General features: G+C 38.5%; 1 protein-coding gene across 2 annotated transcripts in view; it reads left to right on the top strand.

Moving 5' to 3' along the window:
- Positions 1–417: 417 nt before the first annotated feature.
- LOC147870713 (paired box protein Pax-2-like) overlaps positions 418–26,221 on the top strand; it is a 120,317-nt gene continuing 94,513 nt past the window's right edge. For both annotated transcript variants that reach the window (XM_087342110.1, XM_087342107.1), the window contains exon 1: positions 418–9,568. In XM_087342110.1, the coding sequence (XP_087198236.1) occupies positions 9,487–9,568 (82 nt within the window). In that variant the 5' untranslated portion in view covers positions 418–9,486. The remainder of the gene's footprint in view (positions 9,569–26,221) is intronic.

The following is a 26,221-nucleotide window of genomic DNA, read 5'->3' as shown; positions in this document are numbered from 1 at the left end:
TGATTAGATTATAAATTAGACGCTCACGGACCGAAAGTTGATTTGCCCTTGTTAATGTGGCACCTATATCCTCTAGAGATCCCTTCGGGTTCCAGCGAAACACTTAACCCGAAAATAACGCATGATTTGCGCCATTTCTCACATGCAGATATAAGTAGGAACCATGGGTATGTACAGACATCTGTCTGCAAAGTTGGCGTAATCCGTTGTTACGAAATAAAACAAGGTATCTAATTTTAGATTTCAAGTTAAGAACGTCTCACCGGAACATCATGTATGCCCCATACTGAGGTCTGTTGTCCCTTCTGTCAGATTTGAATTCAAAATGTCATTATGATTATAAAATTCACACACACACACACACACACACATTATATATGTATATATATATATATATATATATATATATTCGTGACTTTCCTTGGAATTAGGAATAAGAAAATTTTTTCCTATGTTTTTATATCAGTTTCAAGTTTATTTAAGTAAACCGTTACTTAGTGTTACTAGTTACTGCGTAGAAGTTCACAGTTCACATCGTGTTTCTGAAAAATTGCGGAATTAATTTTTACCGCCATTTGGTGAAAAACTATGATCACCTGCACTAACACGGACAAAGATTTTATTTCAACGATTCACGGCGATTTCAGCTGGATTTTTTCCATCATTGCTTTGTTTCTCTTTCTTTCTGTCTGCAAATAAAGCCAGTGCCGTACTCCGCTGTGAATAGTGCAATGAAAATAAAGCTCCGACATGTCTGTCTATTTTTCTGGTGGACACAAGTAGCCTATCATTTGAGCAAAGCCGCCTTTAATCATACGTCCAACAAAGTACTGTTTATCAATACTGTAACGGTCCAAATTACATCTTCTGCTGAGGTAATTTGATCCTACCATTTAGTTCTTTTATTATTTTATTAGGCTGAATTTCTTTTTTTACTTTTCGTTTCAAAATTCTAACTTGTTGTTGTGTTTGGAGGGTAATACTGGGATGTTTACTTCTAGTTCATGGCATACGATATACCTAACTGTTTAAGACAAAGACGTCCGAGGACCTTCGGTTCCCAGGAGTCTTGTGTTTCTACACCTGGGCAATAAACTGTCGTGAATTGGGTGTAGTCCCAAGTGTCATATTATTATGGCGGAAATGTGTAGAAAGTTAGTTAGACTTGATGATTCATTGTGACTCAGCAGATAATGTTGCTGGACCTTATGCATTAAATAGGTTGAGAGGGGACTCTTCAACAAACTTTTGAGGTAGCCGCACGCAAACCCAACAGTTCTGAGATCATCGTCTTGTGGCTAAAGCCAAGTATTATCATCTGCACATATGTATTCATTCTTATATAATTAAATTGTTTATAAATAAAGTATTATATTCAGCGATAAAGGAAGCCTCTCGTTGTCGGGAGTTACATACCGTTAACACCCCTGAAGAGAGTCAAGTGATTACCAAGGAGCGAAGCTCCTATAAAACTGAGCGGCTATAATACCGACTGCCTGCTACATGACTGAGGCGTCTTGTCCCAACAGGATTAAAGTTTTTGTTTGAAATATTAATAAGTAAAATCTTTCTTTGCCTCATTTGTTTCCACGAATGGAGTACGGACAATTCAGAACTTGTCTCATTTGAATTGGATCCCACTTTGTACTGAAAATTGAATTTTCGAATATTGGATTTGGTCCGACAGAAAATCACGTTGTTCACAAATGACGACGTCATTGATTTAAAAGGAGACGGCCGTGGCATATTTTAAAATACTGTCCGTGTTTTCGAATGGAGTATGTGTGTGTTTGTGGGTTTAGAGGCGCGGTAGCTCCTAAGTCTACTTCCGCCAGGGGGAGTCCAACACTGCACACGGCACATCTGCGAAACTGACAGACATTCTGTTGAATACTCGTCTGTAGAGAACCTTGGTAATTAATTATAATTTTTAGGATTCAAAAACCAACAGATTTGAAGATTGTTGTCTTCTGGGTTGTTGCGCCGTGTAGTCTGGTCGATGTTAACCAACGTTTCATCGCCCTGATGACGGAGGCAGTAGGACCTCTGAAACGTTGGTAAACATCGACCATACTATGCAGCGCAACAACCCAGAAGACAGAAATCTTCATACTCATCGCCCCGATGATGGAGGCAGCATGACCTCCGAAACGTTGGTAAACATCGACCAGACTACACAGCTCAACAACCCAGAAGACGGAAATCTTCATACTTTTAATCGCCCTGATGACGGGGGCAGTATGACCTCTGAAACGTTGGTTAACATCGACCAGACTACAAAGCGCAACAACCCAGAAGACGGAAATCTTCATATTTTTAATCGCCCTGATGATGGAGGCAGTGTGACCTCTGAAACGTTGGTTAACATCGACCAGACTACACGGCGCAACAACCCAGAAGACAGAAATCTTCATAATCTGATGACGGAGGCAGTATGACCTCCGAAACGTTGGTTAACATCGACCAGACTACACAGCGCAACAACCCAGAAGACGGAAATATTCATACTCATCGCCCTGAAGATGGAGGCAGTATGACCTCTGAAACGTTGGTTAACATCGACCAGACTACACAGCGCAACAACCCAGAAGACAGAAATCTTCATACTCATCGTCCTGATGATGGAGGCAGTATGACCTCCGAAACGTTGGTAAACATCGACCAGACTACACAGCGCAACAACCCAGAAGACCGAAATCTTTATACTCTGATGATGGAGGCAGTATGACCTCCGAAACGTTGGTTAACATCGACCAGACTACACAGCGCAACAACCCAGAAGACAGAAATCTTCATACTCATCGTCCTGATGATGGAGGCAGTATGACCTCCGAAACGTTGGTAAACATCGACCAGACTACACAGCGCAACAACCCAGAAGACCGAAATCTTTATACTCTGATGATGGAGGCAGTATGACCTCCGAAACGTTGGTTAACATCGCCAGACTACACAGCGCAACAACCCAGAAGACCGAAATCTTCATACTCATCGTCCTGATGATGGAGGCAGTATGACCTCCGAAACGTTGGTAAACATCGACCAGACTACACAGCGCAACAACCCAGAAGACCGAAATCTTTATACTCTGATGATGGAGGCAGTATGACCTCCGAAACGTTGGTTAACATCGCCAGACTACACAGCGCAACAACCCAGAAGACCGAAATCTTCATACTCATCGCCCTGATGACGGAGGCAGTATGACCTCTGAAACGTTGTTAAACATCGACCAGACTACACAGCGCAATAACCCAGAAGACAGAAATCTTCATACTCTGATGATGGAGGCAGTATGACCTCTGAAACGTTGGTTAACATCGACCAGACTACACAGCGCAATAACCCAGAAGACCGAAATCTTCATACTCTGATGATGGAGGCAGTATGACCTCTGAAACGTTGGTTAACATCGACCAGACTACACAGCGCAATAACCCAGAAGACAGAAATCTTCATACTCTGATGATGGAGGCAGTATGACCTCTGAAACGTTGGTTAACATCGACCAGACTACACAGCGCAATAACCCAGAAGACCGAAATCTTCATACTCTGATGATGGAGGCAGTATGACCTCTGAAACGTTGGTTAACATCGACCAGACTACACAGCGCAACAACCCAGAAGACAGAAATCTTCATACTCATCGCCCTGATGACGGAGGCAGTAGGACCTCTGAAACGTTGGTTAACATCGACCAGACTACACAGCGCAACAACCCAGAAGACCGAAATCTTCATACTCATCGTCCTGATGATGGAGGCAGTATGACCTCCGAAACGTTGGTAAACATCGACCAGACTACACAGCGCAACAACCCAGAAGACCGAAATCTTTATACTCTGATGATGGAGGCAGTATGACCTCCGAAACGTTGGTTAACATCGCCAGACTACACAGCGCAATAACCCAGAAGACGGAAATCTTCATACTCACCGCTGTGAAAACCTCAAATCTTACACCAACTTATTTCTTTGTCCTAGATATGTGTTTATGTGATGCACACTTTGGTAGATTTATTTTAATACAGTTGCCAGAATTTCAATTTGACATTCGGGCACTTGGCTGTTGGGGTCGTAGGGGGATTGTACTAGGCGCTGATGACAACAGTAGGAGATGGAACAGTGACAATGAAAGCGGACGTGACGCTGAGCCAAGAAAATGCAGTTCGGGTTTTTACGTCCAATTTCCATAAGTTTCGGTTTAATAACTTGTCCCTCCTTCCCTGCTAGCCAAGATTCAATGCAGAATCCTTGAATTTTAAATTTTATTCATGTGGTATCACAAATAAGAATTCCTTTTAGCACAGTTACAACAAATTCTGGATTGTGACTGAACGGTTAGGTTGACAGTAACACTGTAGCGTAAAGTTAGGTGATAACTCGGTTTTTGAATGTTAGGTGTTGGATTTATGCCTTTCATAGTTTTTATCAACCCGTTTATGTAGATCCTGGTGTGGTAACTTAAAATCGACCACGGCAGTCACGCTCTGTTTTATAATCATTATTCATGATGGTATTCAAATTTAATCCGACACGACGTATAGACCTATATATTCAGAGTCGACAAACAAATTAATATTTTTCTCGATATTCCGTATGTGTGGTTTACAGTTGGTTTCCTTCCCAAAACTTTGTATATATTTCCTATCTGATTGTTCTATTGCACGTCAGCTCCTCCGACTATTTGAGTGTCCAACACAACAAGCTTCTCATTAAATAGTAAGTTTAATTAATTTTATCTCTAGTATATGTACATCTTTTATTTCGGAAATTTAATATTTTAAAATTAACACGGTAGTCAAATTTAGCATTCGGGAGGTTATAAACCTACGCCCCGACACACATTTTCTGCATAACAAATTTGAGTGAGAGGCACCTCATATGTACCTACGCGTGACCAATCTGTTGTTCTGTTTCTGAAAAGTTGCAGAAAGTCCGTATGTCTATTTTCTGTCTTGCATACTCAGTAAACACTCTGCTCTGTGTTCTTGTGTAAAACCAGCGACATTTTGTTTTCGTTTTGGATCGGATGGGCGTTTACAGGACTAACCAGTTAGTGTTCTTTATCACACTTTTTCTCTCAGAAAAAAAAATTATAAGTAACTCAAGCATCTGTAAACCCATGCTTTACTTTGACACGCTATGAAGTATATCGGTGACGAATTCAAAGTTTCTATTTTGAGGGGCAACTGGACACCGCGGTTAGGCGCTGTCGCACCTGCTGCCTCATCAAGAAATCCCTCACCTTCGAGGGCTCATATCAAGTTTACAATATTTCTGAGCCAGATAAATCCATTCCACATCCCACCTTTTCCCTCAAGATTCATTTTAACATTGTCATCATATCTACGAATATGTCTTTCCCCATTAGGTTCCTCAACTAAATTTTGTAAAATTTATTATAATCCCCTTCCGTACTACACACCCTGTTCCACACCTGATCATTAAATTATCATCTTAGCAGCATTTGTGGTAAGTAAATGATGAAACTCTGTATTATACAAGATTCTCCAGCGTCAAAACAGGCGAAATTATTATGCTGTAGTGGTTAATTATGGCATGTTGTATGATTTGCATCCCTTATTTCTTATATTCTGCGTGGTTCGGAGTATTTTTGAAATATTAACAATGTATACATTTTGATTTAATATTGTAATTGTACTTGCTTTCATAATATGAATCCTTAGTCAAACATGCATACGTGTTTCACTTTCATTAAAATAAACATTCACCGCTTGTGTAACAAATTTCCTATGAGACGAACACATAATTAATTAGTAACTGTTTGTGTTTTATATGGAATAAAGCATTTCAAATGAATTTTATTAAGCTTCTACAGGAACATAGGCAAAACAGTATATTGAACCTGGAAGCTGTACAGAGAAAAGCAACAGGGGATAACTTGATATTTATTCGCGATAGATAGCCCAAATCATTTTATGATTTTCGATGTCATAAGGGGACGGATGAGAATTCATTTCCAAAAGATCCCGGAGCTTCAAGTGCCATATTAGTTTTCCACTGAATCTGAAGGACGTACTTGATTTGTATCAGTTTTAAAAAATTATATGATTCCGTCATTTGGTCGTTTACTGTAATTAGAACATTGACATTTATATAGAATCTTACCATTGCAGTCTGAAGTTTCTTGCGCGAACACATAACACTGATTTGCATCGACGCAAACTGAAGATATTTGAACGAACAACTTAGGACTTCAACAATGCAAGCCAAATTTTCTTGCATGAACACTAATTTTGAAAATTCAAAACCGTTTCTTATTACCGCCGTCATCCGACGGTGGAGAATTCTTTTTCCGTCCAAACTTAGGTCTCTATTAGCTTCAACAGCCGTCCCTAACAGGTCCCTAGTTTCCGTAGGTCTGCAATCTGCTACTGTTCGTTCGCGGAGACCATCCCTCTGTATGAGGATTGTCAAACTCTTTGTCTAATAAGGGCCGCTCGGCAAACAGGCGACTGTTTTGGGAACCATCGTGTTTACGTGAAAATCACAACCGCCTACTTTTACTAATTTTAAGCTTAAGCTCTGCACATATTTTTCGTTCGTCTGTTTTCCCGCAAGCAGACACAAATGTGAATATTATTGAAACACATTTTCACTTTATTTAATTGAAGTATAAAACTGCCATAGGGCCTACAGAAGTAGGTATTTGAAACTTTAAATTTGTTAAATCTTGTTACGTTCTGGGTCTCACATCGCGTGTAATTTGAGAACTTGGTGGGCGCATTAAACACCGAATGGGGGCAAGCAAGATGCGAGCACAGCATTCGACTGTTTTGTCTGCTCAAATTTAACGGAATAATTTTTAAAATCGCAAATCTCGTCACATTCTTCGAAAGTCTCGTCAGTGGGCCCTATCCTTCGCCGTATATTATGCAGTACAGTCTTTAAAATCGGATTTAACGCGTAATTTCAACTACGCCTTGATTTCCCAAGTGCCCTTCAGGTTTAATGACTAAAACGTTTTATGCAATTTTTCATCTTTTTTCTTTGCGAGCTTAATCTATAATTAAACAACACCTCTTCTTTACATAGGCATTAGGAATTTTCATTAGAATCCCATAGAATTTTACGCCAAAATGCACACAATACCCATTCCTAATTGGATTGTTTAACGTTACTACTGGGGTTTGTGGGTCAGGTTACATTTTGATACCATTGTCGTGTCTTTGAATTCCGCGCCCCTGTAATGATGTTGCTGTATGCATAATCGTAACGTTTTAAACGCAGTGATAGACTGCCCGAAATAATAATTTTGGCTAACTACAGAGCGTGATATTCTCGGCGCTTCGTCATACGCGCGCACTACCTGCGCGACACCTAGCGGTGGTCGTCCACGATTTGCAACTTCTCTCGTAATGAATTGACTGAAATTACGTTTCTGAATAACAGTCAGTATCAGCGGCTTTTCCAGGCTGATTAGTTTGATAAATTTGATGGAATGTTGTCAGATTTCATTCCCAGTGATGAGTGTACACGCAGCATGGATGGAGCAACGGAAATATTGACTCAGGTCTATTATGGTTTAACATTTTGGCTTTCAGATAGAACGCGGGTATATAGAAGGTTCTCAAATGAGTGACAGTAAGCATTTTCCGATTAGCATAAATTTTGGCACAAATACATTTAATTCTGATTACTTTTCAGTGTTAAAATGGCTTCCAATTTTGTACGTCGCATTGTAATCCTTTAATCGTTTCATTTTCTTCTTTGGAGGCAATCTCTTTCTTCCTTCAGTGCGCTCTGGTAACAGTGATGGATTGCTGACATTAGGCAGATAAACATTTATTCTGGTTCTGCGCACCTAGAGATCTGGTCGCCAAGATCGGGAGATTTGTCTTCAATCACTCCGTTTTGTACTGTCCCCACGCAAAGTGAACGTTCTTTCTAAACGAAGAGGCGCTGTAAGAGATCTGCCTTGTCGGACATTCATCATCCCATCCAATGCTCATTCATGGGAAACATTAACTGCGGTCTGTGGTAATTTCTAGGCACGTAACAGGCACCATTGTGACCGATCCAGTACTGCGATAGTGGTTTTGAATCCCACGCGAGACATAGCTGTTTTTTCCGAATTCTTTTGACGTTTAAAAAAGTAAGAATTAATCATTATAAATATATACGAAAACTTCTTTAGAGTCGTAATTCTGCGTGTAGGACATAAGCTAATACGAAAAAGTTTTGTAATATTTATGCTAATATAGGTTATTTAAAAATGTAACTTTGTGTTACCGTCAAAAGAATTCGATGTTTTAACTACAGGACAGTAACAATAAATGTATTATTTTGTGTTTGCAGAATACGCATGCGCAAAGCTGCGCGGCCAGGTATCTAAGTGGTTGTGCCTCGGTCAGGCACTCAGTTTGCCGAGAGGAGGCTGCCAGCACGAGTGATGACGTCACTTGTTGTATTCTGGTGTGAACCTGCGTTTCATTTGACGAGCAAGTTTCAACCTTTGGATATATTTTTACGAAAGACGTGTGTCTCTGAGAACCTTATATTTGTATTTAAATAACTGATCTGGTTAAATGATGTGTGAGTGTATAAGTGACTGAAGGAACAGGTGTGATAAATCAAATTCTTACGTACTGCACGCTAAAATAGATGTTGCAGTCAACTGAAATGGTTATGTTTAGTCGATGTGAAGTAACGAAATACGTTTTGAATTACAAACATGACATTATACTCTGTCAGTGTCTCAGTGCTAAGTTGTATGATACTGTACTTGAATTTAAACTTTCAAAGTAAATTAAATCGTTTTCTTTTATTAAACATTTAATATTTATCAATGTATAAAAGTGAATACTATTCCGTGTTTTGCATAATTCGTAATTTCTCAATGTTAATCTAGAAATTTAAAAGTAAATAAGTGTTTTGAGTGATTAAAAATGAAGTTACAGTAATATCGTCGTTACATCATTCGTACCTGGTGAACTCAGCAACTCAGGAACTGTATTGATAGTTAGGCCTACTTGCAAGTAAAAAGTGAGTGGTTTTTACTGCAAAGCGGGATGTATAATACAACCAACTTTCCCTCGCCAAACGCATCTGAAATATTAGTGAACTCTTTTTGTAACAAAGATATGTACGTGTTTTAATTAACAATTCTCAGTGTCCGAACTGTTCTAACAGAGTTTTTCCTGTAGTTCCGTATTACGCGTTTCAAGTGAATTATTAAAGCGAAAGGCCTGTAATAGTAATTAAACAGGAATTTTTCGCACAGTAGTGGAGAGTTGTATTTTTTTTTACAGACAAGTAACTACAGATGTAAAAGTGGAATTTGCATGTGCTACGGTGTTGATATCAAGATATAATTAAACGGAAGAATCTTTTTTTATATTCTGTCGTGTTTTTTGTGACGGGGTGCAATTCAATCGTTCAGTGTGACTCGGCCACCATTTTGTAAGAGAATTCTTCTTGGACCTGAAGACAGGGCTACTGGTACCTCAACAAGTAACAGGATGTATTTCAACTACTCAGTTATCGCAGTTCGACTTCTTGTAATCTTCGCATTAGCAGCGAGTTCGGATGCAGCCAGAGACAGTAAGTAATAATATACAGAATGTCCAAGAAATTCCAAGCTTTTAGTAATAGTCTGTAACATGCACATTTATATTGTTCGTTGTTTTCTTCATCTTAGGAGACATTTAGAGATTGAATGCGTTTTGCAAGTACATTAGTTGTGTCTGCGTCATTCCTGAGCTTCCGAACTTCTTAACTTATCGACACTAAAAATGTTGCGTTACCGTAGTAAGATAACAACGGAACTAGCTGTTTACTAAACACCAGTCGAAAGATGTCCTTTATTTACGTGATACTTGCATAGAGCTGTATCTGTTCTGAAGAATGTCTTTTACGATATGCGTCGTGTAGTCTGGTAGTTTATCGACGTTTCAGAGATCCTTACTGCCTCCATCATCAGAGTGACCTGATGACGGACGTTTTGATAAACGTATGTCACACTACACGTCGTAAAATCCTGGAAAACAGCCAATTACACACTGAGAGCGTGTAATATCATTGGTATAGATTTTCTCAAATAAAATTATACATGGCATAAATTATGCTTTATGATTTTTTCATGACATTTATGTAAAATATTTTAAATGTTTAAGTATTACAGTCCGATGTCTGTGTTATTATTAGGTTTTTAAAAAAAATGTGTTTGTATTTTCAGTAAATGTGCATCAGTTAAATGTAATCCGTGAACTCGCAAGAAAGACGTCGTTTTAACGTATGCACTCAAAACCGAACGCGCACTTTTTACGCTCATGTTCTAGCGATTAAAGAGAATTTGAAGTCTTCGGTGTTCATTAAAGATTAGCAAAAAGTGAGAAGCACTTAGCGTTGCACTGGTACCTTTTATATTTCTTAAGGTCTGGAGCTTAACAACGTTTTAACAGCACTCATTTTACTAGTACGCGTGTTTATAGTAACTCCCCACATCTGTTTATAATTAATTCTGAAATAATAAATATTTAAACTTCCAGTAGAACTGCTTGAATGGTAGGATAAATCAAACGGAGTTTTTCTCGTCTTATCCGTGGACCTAAAACCCCATTTTCTGAACCTCCTTATTCACCGACCTGTAACTTTAATAATATTCAGAAAAAGCTTGGATGCTTGTTGTTGTAAAAGACTGGCTACAAACTTATTTGAAATAAAACGGTGAATTACGTATTTCCCGCCTTCCCGTTATCGGTTCCGTACTTTTATAATTTCGGATAACTTCACACCTTCCTTGATTTTCCTCGATATTTTTCCATGTTCGGCTTATATTTAATTTCGGTGAAATTGCATCTGTGAATGCCGACGTTATCCAAAGAAAATTTAATTTGAAAATGAATCATCATGATATGGGAAATAGCAGTTAACATATAAATATAAATATAATAAATTGTGTTGTTATCAAATTGGTATTATTATCTGTATGTTATGTCGAGTACATCAAATTTATCTCTTGACTAAAAACGTATCGATTTCTTGCAGGCATGTCTCCTGGTACACGTAATGCATTACGTCGTCTCTTTATGTAATTACACTAACTGCTTCATTATCTTTGCTTATCCGTAATGATAAATGACATCCATTTATGTACCGCAATTTGTATAACTCATACAGCAAGATTTATTTTTGGTTTTATGGTAACAAAGTTAATTTTACTCGTCTCGTCTTGGAGACTATTAATTTGTTGTTGTAGTTGGGCTTTTGTGACAAGTACAAAGCATATAATAAACTTATGATGAAGTATGTAATATTATGCCAGAACCTTTTGAAAGAAACTCGGTGACATTACCTTCTTCATCACGCGTTTTACACACACAGAGTATTTATGGATGTTGTGCGATTATCAGAATAAACAGCAATTATTTTCTTAAGTAGTCATAATCAGTTGATATTTGTGATGTAGACTGTTTTAAGTCAGAATGGAGCGAGTTGGTGGTATCTGCAGCGTTTATGAATGCGATTATCTTGAGTAAATATGTTTGGCCTGTTTCTTACAAGATCGTACAGCAGAAACGAAAAACTTGTAACTGCTTGGACACACAGTTCTCCTTGCATGATATTGTCTTAAAAATGCAGATATTATATGCGAGGATTCTTGTCTTCAGAGGACAGACATACCTCCATTTTTCAGTAAGCGTCCTTTGATTTCTTTGTGCCCTGACGTCTCGCATTTTATAACAGTAAGTTAATCTGATACTGTATGAATATATATGAAAACAGTCGCGTTCAAAATGTTATTGCAATCCGTCATTTCCAGGTGACAAATGCCAGTTGTACGTGATCGTTAAAATTACATATACTGCAAGAGGGACATAACGCACTCATTTTATGCGTTTACAAGAAATGTTTTTTGACGTCAATTACAAGTGGCTACCTATGCTGCAGTGTGACCCAGAAGGTCAAATCTGCCAACAACATATCGTGTCATATGACCCGGAGCTAGTTTAATCCAATCTTATTTATCAAAAGATTGATGTTATTATTTCGTTTAATATTTAACGTTTTCAAGGTGGTCTTTCACTGTTGACTCCTGTACTTTTATGTTATGTGTACTTGAAAGATGCATTCGACGTTTCGGAGAAACGCGCTACTTCATTTTCCTATTGTGTAGAATGTACAACAATATTACACGATGGACTGTAGAAGATGATTATGATATTAAGGATGAACCTACAGCTTCAATCTTGTGGGTAGACGTTTTTACAAAATATAACTCAGAAGACTACGTGCCGATTTATTAGGATACCGTCAGCTCTTATATCGGTTATGTATATGGCCGGTTTCCGGAATACAGCCATACAAATCTCATACATTTCTTGTTTCAGCTATCGGGGCCCCATATGCAATATTCTGTATTCTGCTTTTTCTAAAATAAACATATGTAATATAAAATCGAGGCAAAATCAGTATGCTAATGTTTACCTTTCTTATTTCGTCTCGTCTTGAGACGTTTTACCGTAAAATGTTATCTTAACAAATGCACACGTCTTTATTGATCCAGAATATAGCCTTCTTACGGTGGCTACGAATAAATATAAGACTTTTTACGAAAAGAACTGACAATGGGTGGTCTTTGGGACTTGAGTCTTTGGGGTCTTGAGAATTGGGTGCTGGTCTAAGAGAGTAACAGTTTTTCTCTGCTTAAAATACTAAGCGTTCTTCTGTGGTAAAAGTAAAGTAAAGTTTGTCCCACTATACGCCATGTAGGCGTTTGGGGTGAGAGGAGGTATAGCTCCTCCCTTCCTTGACCTCGGCACTAGATGGGGGTGAGTGGTCAGCATCACGCCCCGGCCGGCTTTACCCCCGGGAAAGGACCCCGGTACCCATTGTAGAGGAGGCTGGGTGGGCCCCAGAGCCGGTCTGTACGCAGAGGCTAGAGGAAAAATCCTCTGCCCCCGTCGGGGATCGAATCCCGGCCGTCCAGCCCTTAGCTAGTCACTATACTGACTGAGCTATCCCGGCTCATGTTCTTCTGTGGTACTACGGTGAATATAGACAAAACTTCATGATGATCTTTTGACACTACCATGTTCCCAGAAATTTTACGTGTCGATAATCTAAAGAAAATAAAGTTGTACTTGGAAAATTGAAGAACGTCTTGTGTTTTGGGTCACAGGTTTGACGTTTATTTCTTGTAGTCTGCTTGAAAAATGTTAAGAATTGTCTGTGTTTGAGTTACTGTATTGATTGTACTTTTCAACTAATCTAGTCACCTGCCAATAAAATATCCCTACTATCACAATTTTTCTAAGTGGATTTAATCTCAGAAGTTGGTTTTGTAACGAACCTGACATTTCTATGTTCCAATCACGAGAAAAATCATGTTTATTGACGACCACTATTGGTCATTATAATTGCCAAGTAGTTAAACTCTCTGACGTTCATTCATGAGCTATTCCATTCGATTGAACAGAAAATTTCTTGGTTTTCGTCAGTCGCTTAACAAATGTGGCCTGAGTTTAAACCGTAACTGGGTTCTATCTCAGGGCTGTTACTACAGGAAACTTTGTGACCATGGTCATCCGACCGCCCGAAGATGGCAGTAAATCCAGCTTTGGATACGTCGAATTCAATAAATGCACGTTAGAAAATTTTCCGTCTTCAACTTAATTTTCTCATCATGAATGAACAATTTTAATAAAACTCTGAGAACGTTTACAGCGCCCATTGTGTTAAAGCAAATGAAGAATTGGTATTCTATATTTCTTTTGCGATGAGACCAATTGCATAATTGGGAACTCTATAATTCATAGTCTTCACGAAATATTAGGTGACGACCCTTAAGGGAAGAACCAATTGTAAGAATTAGGATAATAAAGGAAGACATTATTAAAATTGATCGTAAGGAAATAAGGTATGAGTGTATGAAGATATCCGCTGGGGGACACTTGCTAAAACTGTAGCGAACGTTTGGGAATTTATTTTTCCTCGATAAGAATTATGCGTCATGGAGTTATAAATTCTTTGCACTACGTGTCTGAACTCACAGTATCAATGTCTGTGTGTCTGTCCGCCGGAAAGTTTTATATGATCAACAAATTACTGGCTATTCATGAAGTTCGATATGAATGGTCTACACTGAAAGTTAAGCGAAATTAATTTTGTCCTGCTCAGTCCAGTAGAATCCGTACGTTATATTCAGCTAAATTAGTACTTTGTAAAATTTTAAGAATTATTTCATCGTACAATAAATTACGTGTTCTGCATGATATAAAAAGTTGAGCGTAGTAAAATTGACAGCTTATATTTGAAACATTCTGTGATATGATTTATATTTAACGAAATAAAAGGAAAATAATTCATGCTTGTGTGCAGTGAGCGTCTTTACTGTTAATTATTTTTGTCAACAGCAGTATTTGTGGCTGTATGAAGTGCATTTTAATTATTTTTTATTACTCCAATATTTTATTTTCCGTCTATACACAAACTTAAAATAATGTTGTTTAAAATTACTTAAAATTATAACATTCACAGTAGATACTGTATCTTGTTACATTTTTTGTATTGACGACATGTTTCAATGTGTATTACATCATCATCAGGTCTATCAATTTTAAAAACTGTTGTACATCTTGCGTTGCGTATATTGATTTGTTTGGTTTTAAGTTTTGTCTCTTCCTTTAAATTTGGAGGCTGTGCTTGGATGTTTTATATCGGGTTGTAAGTGATGTGTTGTGTGTCCGATATTAAGGGACGGTAGACTGCAACTCCCGATTAAGTTTCTGTGAGATTTCCAATAACTCTGAGTTATATATTTACGGAATCACAATAACTATAGATTGTATTAAATTAAGTTGAAAAAAGAGGTTTATGTTACAAATGCGACTAACGAAACGCGTATTAATCAGGCTGAACTGTGAAACATTCTACCGAATGCGATAATGGAGGGATATGTGTGTTGTGAATAACACATTTTTATTTAACTCAGAAATTGTAAATTACAGCATGCACAGGTTTGTGTTTCATTTTCTAAGATAAGTATAGCCGAAGACCATATCTCCAGACGCATTGCCTTGGTATGTAAATTAAACAGCACTAACGCAGTAATATTTGAACGAACTTCATGGTATAGGATATTTTTCAGAAGCTAATAGTTGCTTAGCGGGTCTCTAAATTTTCACGCGCCAGTTCTTCAAGAGTAATTTTAATATATATTAAATTTTGTCCGTCTAATCACAATAATTCTTATTAAATATTAAAATATTACAATAATTAACATTTAAAATATTTAAAATATTAAATTATGTTATTTATCGAAACATTCGATTTACATTAGACCATCATTTTTCATGTTTCACGACATGTTTCAGTTCCTAAATTTCGATAAAGAACATCATTTAATATTTTAAATATTTTAAATGTTAATTATTGTAATATTTTAATATTTAATAAGAATTATTGTGATTAGACGGACAAAATTTAATATATACTTATTATATCACAATATGACGCAACTTTACCATCTTAGTAATTTTAATATTATTTTTCCCTGTTCAGCAAAGTCATTTAAGATGTCCGATTTATTGAGAGTTTGTGTCCTGTTTTTATTTCCGCGTGTGTACTACGTTCCTTGTTTCTGGGTTTAATTATTGTGATAATCAGTGAAGAGTACAGATTATGTACTTGCTCGTTACCGATTCTTAAATTCATCAAACTTCTATCCGAGGAGAATATTCGGATGTAAGTGAAAACGACGAAGAGCCTTAAGGAAAGTAAACAATCTTTTTAAGTGGCAACGGTGCACGAGTTGGCTGCAAAATGTCTACTACAGCGAAGCGATTTGAAATATTGTCTTGTGTTCGGCCTACTTTGCAGGGGATTAGAGAGTAGTACAGTTGCAGCAGTTCTGTTTACTGGTTGACAGCACAGTTCATCAAAATTGCAACTCTTATTTCGTGAAGCAATGCTTTCAAATTGCTTCCCTTTTGTGCCGGTATCACAGCCACGCTGTTTGATATACATGTTTTAATGCGTAGTAAGAGAAGAAAATTGTAGTTGAAAGAGAACATGGGTACTCAGTGTATAATTAAAATTTCTATTTGCATATCTTGCTTTAAATTGCTAGTTTCATTCCTAATTCGTTTGTGTAAGTGAAATTAATTCAGACTAGTAATGTCTACTAGTCCGAAACTTATGACGAAAGCGTAAAGCGTTGTGATTCGGCTTCTCTTTTCCAGAACTTGACATTTAAGTATTGCTGTATATCTGTATTTTATGAAACATTTGATATAGCGATTTTAAGTATGGGACATTGATACAAGATCCCGCACTTCAGCTACTGTAAGTTATCGTTTTGAGGTCGGGCATCTGTACCTAAGAATATACCTAATTCTCATTATAATGGGAAGAGACGATCATTTACGAGCGTATCTGAATCTGTAGGTTCTTTCTTGTTCATAAACCAGTTTAAGAAATGCCTATATGGAAGAGAACTTGAGATAAGGAAATACTTAAATTCCTCGAAACTTTATCTACATCATGCAATTACTGCATAAATTCATATTCTGCATGATTTCACTTTTAGTGAGTTATTTTATTTGTACGAAAACGGAAAATTGCACTTGAAATAAACTACGAAGGTCGCTCATTAAGTAATGCCCCACATTTTTTTCCTCAGAATATATTTATTCAAGATGGCTGAAATTTAGTGACAATATAAATCAATGTTTCCCTTACACATACTATTTTTCCACATAGTCCCCATCAACTTGTACGGCTTTACGCCATCGTGGAACAAGTGCGTGCATGCCTTGCCGGTACCAGCTCTTGTCCTGTGAACGTAGCCATGTCCTCACTGCTTGAATCACGCTCTCGTCATCTTCAAATTTTGTTCCGCGGATAGCATCTTTGAGTGGCCCAAAGAGATGAAAGTCGGAGGGTGGATGGGGCAGCACCGTCCAACCCAATTTGGTGATTTCTTCCCGGGTTCTCGGACTTGTGTGAGGGCGTGCATTGTCGTGCAGGAGCAAAATTTCTGCTGGATGCTTGTGAGGCCGAGCTCGTCGGAAACGCTTCTTGAGGGTTTTCAGGGTCCCGATGTACGCGTCTCGCACCTCTTGGCATTACATCCACAAGAATGACCCCATCACTGTCCCAAAAGACAGTCATCATGACTTTTCCGGCGGAGGGAGTTGTCTTGAATTTCTTCTTTCTCGGTGATTGAGGGTGATGCCACTCCATTGACTGCCTTTTTGTCTCCGGCTCAAAGTGGTTTATCCAGGTTTCGTCACCTGTAATGATCCCTCAGCATCAAAACGCTTCCAACAATTCAGAAGAAATTGTTTTCCTTTGAATCCTGTGGTCTGCTGTGAGACTTCGTGGAACCCATCTTGCGCACACCTTCGAATATGCAAGAGCCCGGATAATTGCAATTACACTTCCATTGCTGACTGAAAGCTGTTGGGCCAATTGTCGAGTTGTGATGCGCCGATCCTCACGAATAATGGCATCCGCGCGGTTCAACATGTCTGGAGTGGTGGCTGTGGCAGGACGCCCAGAGCGCGGCAGATCATGGAGCTCGGTTTCTTCACTTCCTGAAGCTTTAACTCTCTTAGCCCAGCGACCAACGGTGCTCCTATCGACTGCACAGCTTCCATACACAGCACACAAACATTTATGAATGTTCACCACAGTTTCTTTTTCAGCAACAAGGAATTCAATTACAGCTCGTTGCTTGTAACGAGAGTCGTTCACAGACGCCATTTTAACAGTTCACTACAGCTCCGCTATCGGTTGGAATCATTTGAAACTCCGTACACGAACGCGAGAAACATCAAATCTCAAGCATGTAAAAGTGCACTTTTCTATCTTCATTATTGGCTGAGAAAAAAAATGTGGGGCATTATTTAATGAGCGACCCTCGTATAAGTACGTAGATGCAGTGTATCCGTCTTCAGGACTAAAAGTCGAGACAATATTTTCCTCCGGAACGTTGGTACCTACCGACAAGTACACACGGTATTAAAACCACGAATATCATAGATTCTATTGTTTAAAAGACAGGAAATACATACCAGTGCTTCGAAACGCTGATAACACGAGTTGGAGATACTTCGTCTGGACCTCAGCGTTGGCTTTAGACCTACTATTACCTGTCGGTGTTACTCCACTCCAATATATAACGGTTGAGGAGACCCTCGGAGGGGGCATTTTTTTAAATTTATTACGTACATATATCTATATTCTACTATAGATTACGTCTGCTTTTAAAATACAAATTTCCGAAAAGGATAAAGCTATTGTTCTGCCCCTGATTGTATACAATGTGATAAGACAGACGCACGGCCACTGCCTGAGATCCGTATCAATCTTGAAGGGGTTTCCCGGATAAATATGTTTTTATCATTTCAAGACTAGTAAAATAAAATAGGGCGTGTATCTTATATCCATTTGTTTCTTTGATGTCATTTCACGTTTCATAGTTTTAGAAACTTGTAATGTATACCTAAGTAGCATACGAATGAAATAATCGGAACTAATTTCCCAATGTACAGCACGTAAAAAGGTCTGTAAATCAGCATTTCTGAAATATAGCGCGCATTAATAATGTAGATGGATGTGATAGACAGCGAGTTTCCAAATGGAAGCTCGTCTTACCAGAATGATTCATTACGTAACATAAAAACAAATTACTACAGTCGACAAGTTAATACTTCTCGTGTGTTAGACATATCATATCGGGACATCTGCTGTTGGAGTGCTACTGTAAACTGCTCTTTATCTGATATCTTTTTTAAACTTGTTCCTATTTTACTTTATTCCCATTTTAGGGGCGTTCGCAACTATAAATTACAAAAATAGGCGTCTGTCTGTCCGTATATAACAACTCTAGAACGACTGAAGGGGATTTTATAAAATTTGTTATTCTACATTAATTTAACAACGTTCAATCATACCAGACACATTACATGAAACCCTACAAGTGATTGGTTTGGGAATTCCCGTCCGGGGAATCGAAAACTGGATAATTTCGAAGTGGGAAGTCGAAATCGATCGCATAACTACGAGCGGATAGCCGGAAAATATTCCGGTGTGACGTCACCAATGAGTCGGACAGGCAATCGGCACACCGCGTAGAAAAAATTCTAATTGACCCAAATAACGCTGACGTCACAGACGATATTCTCAAAGGTAAAAGGTCAGATTCTGGCGAACTCTACGTAATTCGTACGCTAAGCGTACATTTCTTAACGTGTTTCTCTCTTTCTCTCATGAATTACTTCCTGTATGTTCAGTTCCTTTATTTTTCAGACGCCTAGAACTGAGTGTGGAGTCCGTTATATTCGGTTTGACGTATTAATAGTAAATTAGATATAAATTATTGAACGTGGACAATCGCCCACTCTCCGCTCAGGGGGCTGCCTCTATTTCACACTGCACGTGATTTTTCGTGTTGCACGCTCAAAAACGTCCACGATTTTCCTATCGACTTTCTGTTACATTATTTATTTATTTTTCTTCAGGCTGGAAGATTTTGTCTTGGATATGGCCCTTTTATGAACTCCACCAGAAGTTAAGAAATAAAGTAATTGAAAATTCTTAACTTTCGTGAATGAATTATATTGTAATATTTTAACCCTTGCGATGCTACACACGAGGTTTGTCGTTGCAAAACCCTGATGTAAATTGATCAGTGAAAGAAACCTGTACCTCTGGCTCTCGAAAGTTAAAGATTTGCAACAATATTAATTTTACGCATGTTACATCTAAATTATCAACTCAGTGTTAAAATGATGAATCGTAAACACATTTTATGGCATACAGATTTATTTTTACTACGCCTAAGTTTACTGATCCTGAAATTCGTCATGATTCTCGTCTTCCGTGACTTTGGTTAGTCACCGAAGCGATTCCATTCTTGAGGATCTAATAGTCCGTCGGCTAGTCAAGAAATTGCCCACTCCTCGGCTACATTTTTATATAAATTTTTCTATACTTTAACTAAAAGGGACGAGAAAGGAATTCTGTCGAAACGTCGGTACTACTAACTATTTTTACACCGTGCTATGTGGTCCGCTGTGAAAGCCCTAACATCTCATAAGACGTGATTTGTTTCGAAACACCCTGTAATGCGCTTGTTAACATGAGGCCACTGGTAGGTTCCCCATTTTGACGACCAGTTTTCATTCTAGGCACAAAATGTAGCGCAAACTAGAAGCAATCAGCGATTACAGAGGACGTTCCGTCTAGAACAGACCTTTACAGCAGTTTGTATCGTAACATTAAGTTGTTAAACACACAAATCATGGCGCCTAACGTGTTTCGTTAAAATAAAAATAAAGAACTTTCTACTTGATTGTAACAGTAAAACAACCATAGTAAATCGAGGTTAAAAAGTTTCGCGTGTTAGGTTTTTGTGCCTGAGTTAGGACTTCAGGCCACTTTTTCACGTCCTACGTTTGAAACCATTTTGTTGTCTAACGCTAAGTCGTGTATTTGTTTGTTTGTGTGGTGACGCGCTGTGTCTGTAAGTAGGTGCGTGCGTGGAGGGTCATTTGTGACCATGAGTGCCACTTGTTACAGGCCACAGTGGTAAAGTTAGTGGGCTACGTTAACAGAGACTGTCATTACTGCTATTCCATTGTTAAGTTAAACTAATATCTTATCCTATTCCTAATTTTATTTATATATCCTCTTGTTTATATTTTAACCTTTGTATTCAGTCTTACTTTTATTTAATTCTCTCTGCCTTTGTATCATTTTTATCCCCATATCTTTCTATGTGTTCCTTTATTAGTTTTTGTCATTTTACACTGTGATGAGATATATTCATGATGTTAAATCTTAGAAAACTGTACTTTGAATCTGAAATTACTCTTCTCTTCAATCGTTTAAAAATAATTTTCTGCTATAATTATTATTGGTATATTTTACCTTTATTTTGTGTATTTTTATAACTATCTGCTTAAGAGATGTAATTAAATAGGCCTATTAATACTTGTTGAATTCACAGAAACGTTTTATGTTTATTTAGGCAAATTCTTCACAGAGAAGAAGGTTACAGATGTCCACTCATTCACTCATTCCGTCCCTTATCAATCACTTATTTTTCTTAATGTAATCAATTTCCGATTATACTGATTGTTATGCCCTTTATACATTCACGTAAACAATTCGTAAAATGTTCGTCTTATTTCTTTTTTCCTTCTTTCGCCGTGTTTGAGCGGGACAAGATTCATGTCTCTAATATTTGAATATCCTGTACAAATATGTCCACGTGGAGTAATGTTTGCAATAGTTGTCAAAGAAGCAAACAGAATCTACCCCATTAGCTAGCGGTGTCTCCCTCACTAGTCCCTGACAGATATAAACCCACTAAGAGCAGATCCGATTCTGCCAATGTTGATCTAACCCTCGAACACCGGAATGCTTCCGGCCTCTGCATTCCAAGACGATCACGGAGGGAAAATCCTATGGCATAGTTCGTTTGGCGGCTGGTGAATCCACACGGAATGCACCCCCTCACATCTTTGGGGTGATGAATGACTGACAGCAAGGAGGGGCAGAGGGGGTGCATATGGAAGGGATGTTTGTATCAGAAAATGGTCGGTAAGCCGCACTGCTGCAGATTTATTGCGTTATTTTACTCCGTATGTAATCTATAAGCTATGAAACCGCTTAAAGTAAAAAGTATTGAGTTGATCTTTTGAAGAAAGGAATGAAAGATATCATAAGATGTGTGGTGGTTTTTACCCTCACAGAAGGTAAATTTCTAGCCTTCTTTACAAGATTTTGCATAAAATAGTTTGTCAGTCATGTAGGTACACGCTGTTTCTATCCCCTTGTTCACTGACATGCAGTCGGGAGGTACCCAGTTTGAAACTCGTTCAAGTTATCTGCTCTCTTTACTGAAGTTCTCGTAATTTTTATCAGCCCTTTCAGAGCAAATTAAATAGTCCACACGCTCCTCCCTCAAATCTTTATCTATTTGCTTTTTATAATTAGAGTTCAATTTTATTTAAAGCTACGTAACTCACAAAGTCCAGACACTCTTTAAATGGTCCAAGTATTACTCACCGGTGTGTATTTGATCTCACGAAACAAGTCATGAGCAAACGGGCGGATTTTCATGAAATCTGGTATGAACATCATGCCACTGCAGTCTTTTCATATTCGCGTTGCTAAAACCAACATGGCTACGATATAAAGGCATGATGAGGTCGGAACATTACTACCGTCACTTGGTTTATTACTCTAAAGTGTGTTATGGTAAAAAGAATATGCATCTTTCAGGTACAGTTCTTGTAAAAAGTAAAATAACACATTCGTCACACTAGATCTATACTTAGCTTTCAGTTTCATTTGCGCTGTCAAAAGTTTTTACAGAGACATGTATCTCGGTATGAAATGATTTCTTAGGTTATTTAACTACGAATAAGCAACGATTGTCATATAATAACTGATCTCCTGATTGGAGATCCGCCAGAACCCACCGGAGCATTATTTCCGTTTCTTTCTACCAGATTCGCCTTCGTCAGAACTACATTTCAAAATTTTCCGTATCGCACGATCAAACCCACGCGTTCAGCCAAGCCTAACAAACAGTGGTCTTTTATCAGCAGTGGATTACATGCAATAGAGAGCAAGTATCCTTTTATCTGCATATCTGTCATAACCTGAACCATCGGCTCATTCGATTCAGTCGCACGAAAATATTCATGTTGAAACACTGAACACCGCGGCCAATCAAATGAAGGTATAAAACACGACCGCTACCTGAACGACGCGTTACTGTTTTTTCACTTGTCTTCTCACTTTACCTAAAGTTTAATATTATTAACACGTCGTTATTTTTTTTTTTGTAATCTTCTTTTGAAAATTCTACAGGTCTACTTAAAAAGAAGCCCCAAGGGTAAATATCACGAACATTTCTCTCCCTTTGGCCCCATTGAATATCCCGCCCTGTTGCTCTCACGTCAGTGATGGACTCCATATGTGACAACATTCACAATCAAAGCAAACAAAACTTTCCTCTCGCGGCACTTTGCGTGCGTGTGTGCAGTTGAGTGAAACGTCAGCATGGAAATGGAGACAGCAAGTTCGTCATGCATCAGAGTGGAAGAAGGAAACGTAAATACGTGGGCAAAGGAAGAAACGAAATGGGGGGAGAATGAGATAATTACGCAGGAATAAAAACATGTGAGGGAGAAAGAATCAGGGTACAAGGAAATGTGAAGGTTGATTGAGAATTAAAAGAGAAGGCAAATGAGACGAAGGGACTGGAAAGAGGAAACGAAAGACAGAAGAAGCTTCAAAAAATAAAGAAGAAGAGAGGACAAGTAAAATAAACCATGTAAATGAAATATTTACCGATTTTTAAAAATAACAAATGAATCTTGTTCTCAAAAACTAAGATTTGTTTTTCTTCAATTAGGACTCTGTGTTTGGGAGAATGTTATACTCTGGGACCTAATGTTTGGGTATAAATTGGTTCCTACAAAGGTTAGAAACCTTTAAGCTTAAAGGTAATTGTCGTGTCTTTCCGTGTTTCGTTGTTTTCAACGCTTTTAGAAAATCACGGGTAACTTTAATTGTTTAAGAGTTATTTGGAAAGTACATTTTTCATTGGTAAACCCATACTAGAAAAACGATGTATCTTACATATTGTGGAAAGGGTTGAAATTGTATGAAAGTTTACGTCAGGTCTCAGCCTACAGCTTCTTGTGTGGAGCTCCTGAATTGTTGTTAACAGAAAGTAATCAGTTAGGTGGAATGGGATGATGTCTAGGCAGGATGGACAGTCACTGCTGATAGCGATTTCGCCTTGGCCACTCCCCACCTGATTCAGATACTAAGTGGATTGTCTTGTAGGAGTTTGGGGTGAGCTTCAACTGTTAGCCGCCCTTTTAACCCGCGCCCCATTTCAGCTGTCACTCCATCCCGGATGGTGTTACTTTATTTACTTCTCGTTTATCCGCGCATTTCCTACTTTTCCCCTTTCTTGAACTTTTCTTTTCTCCATCCACTTAATTTCGCCATTCTTTATGGATGTCTCGATCTCTTGCAGTTCACAAAAGCTTTGTGTAATAAAGGCTGCAGGACAAGGAACGAATGATAAAACGTGGGACCACGGACAGACTGTCAGAAGTTTGGGAATCTGTGACATAAGGGACGTTTTTTCCCCGTTATACACTGACGTGTTCAGGGCGTCTTCTGGAGCACGGGACATAGCCGGGATAGTCCAAATGTTGTTAAGCCAGCCTCAGAGGTTAGGATCACAGAAATGTTTGTCTCTAGTGTCATTAAAATCATACAGACATGAAAATTTTATAAAATGTAGAATGATTATAGAATGATAGTAACCACAAGAAGACCAAGATGGGACGAAGGACGAGTACCTGTAAGGAATGGCAAAGGTGTTACACAATTTACAATATATTGTTTTAGATTCGTAATGTTCGAGTTTTAATACGTAATTGAACTCCATGTCAGTTTATTTCGCTGGAAACCGCGTCACACCATGCAGTCACCAGTTGTCTTGGAATTTCCGGAAGATAAAGGCGATATATCTTTTCGAAACGTCGCTTAATAGTATATTAATCAGTCATTACCGAACCCATTCACCTTCTCATATCGCTAAATTAACTATTTTCATTCCGAGCTATCAATTAACATCAGTGTCTTTATTTTTATATTCTACATTTGGAGGACGATTCGCCAAATGTGGTAGCTCTTTCACTGTGCAGATTTTTTCTTAACTCCTTATAAATCACAGTGGTTTCTCATATTATATACCGTAAACTTTAAAATTAATTAACTGTGCATTGTTCCCGCTGATTGTATTCATCGACTTCGTATGCCTTCCGTAATAAACAGCTATTATTTTTATAAGAGTAATTAACCAGCTTATCTTTGTAAGGGAGACGCGTTGTGTTTTCATTGAATTCGGAAATGAAGATCTTCGAGATTCAAAGGGTTAATAACTTTCAGCTGTGGTAGTAATGTCTTTCAAAACTCTTCAAGAACACTCACAAACACTTTGGTTAAAAGAAACACGTGAAAGTATCAGCAACTGGTTCTGTGAAGATACAAGGGTGGTAAGACAAGATAAAAGAGGAAGTGGGGTGTGTGTTGGGGTGTGGATAGGGGCTGAGAGAAAATACGAAAATAGGAGATTTGAAGAAGAAGTGTCAGAAATCAAACAGTAGTTTGTTTACATGAAGATGAATGAGACGTGATGCAGGGGATGTGGCGGTGTGTGCTTCTAACCCAGTGTAATTCATACAAAAAAAACACAAAAGGAAGGTTTCAGTGTTATTGTGATGCTACATTCTGTATACATTAGGGATGACAAAGCTCGACCAGCCAGTGTGAATAAGAACGAAGCACTTCACCCCTTATTAAGCAACTGACTTTATAAATATATTACACTCTGTATTCTGTTTGACGACGCCTTGTTACCTGTGTTTTTTAGCTGTGTCCCGTTCTCATCATGACCTGGACTTCTTTTTGGGAGGTCCCCGGTTCAAATCTCAGTAGACTAAACATCAATCCTAATGATCTCCGTGGTGATGGAGGTGCGATCAGAAAGTTTCAAGACTGTGTCAATAGAGGGCGAACCGGATGTAGTAAGAGCTTCTGCCGCTAAGGGGTTGGGCCTACATTCATAGTGAATCAGTGTGCCAGCCGGCATCATCGAATTAGCATTTGTTTCTTAGTTACGGGCGATTTGGTAGTGCATTACACCGACCCTCCTGCGATTTCGGAATGGCGTGTGCATCAAATTTTGCCAAAGACTCGCCAAAACGGCTACGGAAACCTATGATATGCTAAAGCAAGCATTTGGGGAGTCCGCAAACTTTTGTGTGGCATTCACGTTTTAAAAATGGCCGAACCTCTGTCGATGATGACGAGCGTTCTGGACGACCATCTTCGAGCACAACGCCCGAAAATGTTACAAAGATTCGGCAGGCCATTCACGAAGATCGACGTCGTACCATCAACGACTTGTGCGACATTGTTGGGATAGGCTATGGGACCTGTCAGCTGATTCTAAAGGAAGAACTCCACATGCGACGCATCCTGTCTGAGGACCAGGAGCAGAATCGACTTCTCGTTTGTCAGGAGCTCAAAGATCTTGCAAGAACCGACCCCAACTTCCTTTCTAAGGTTTCCTCTTCCCATAGATGAAAATTTAGCTAAAGGGAAGGAGATTCGAGACGATAGAAGAGATTCAGGCAGAATCGCAGA

Source organism: Zootermopsis nevadensis, unplaced genomic scaffold (genome assembly GCF_977971745.1).
Source record: "Zootermopsis nevadensis isolate Lab colony 2312 unplaced genomic scaffold, Znev_1.0 Znev_ptg000210l, whole genome shotgun sequence".
Classification (NCBI taxonomy): domain Eukaryota; kingdom Metazoa; phylum Arthropoda; class Insecta; order Blattodea; family Termopsidae; genus Zootermopsis; species Zootermopsis nevadensis.
Note: the sequence above shows the minus strand (reverse complement) of the source record. Positions and strands in the feature narration are given on the sequence as shown.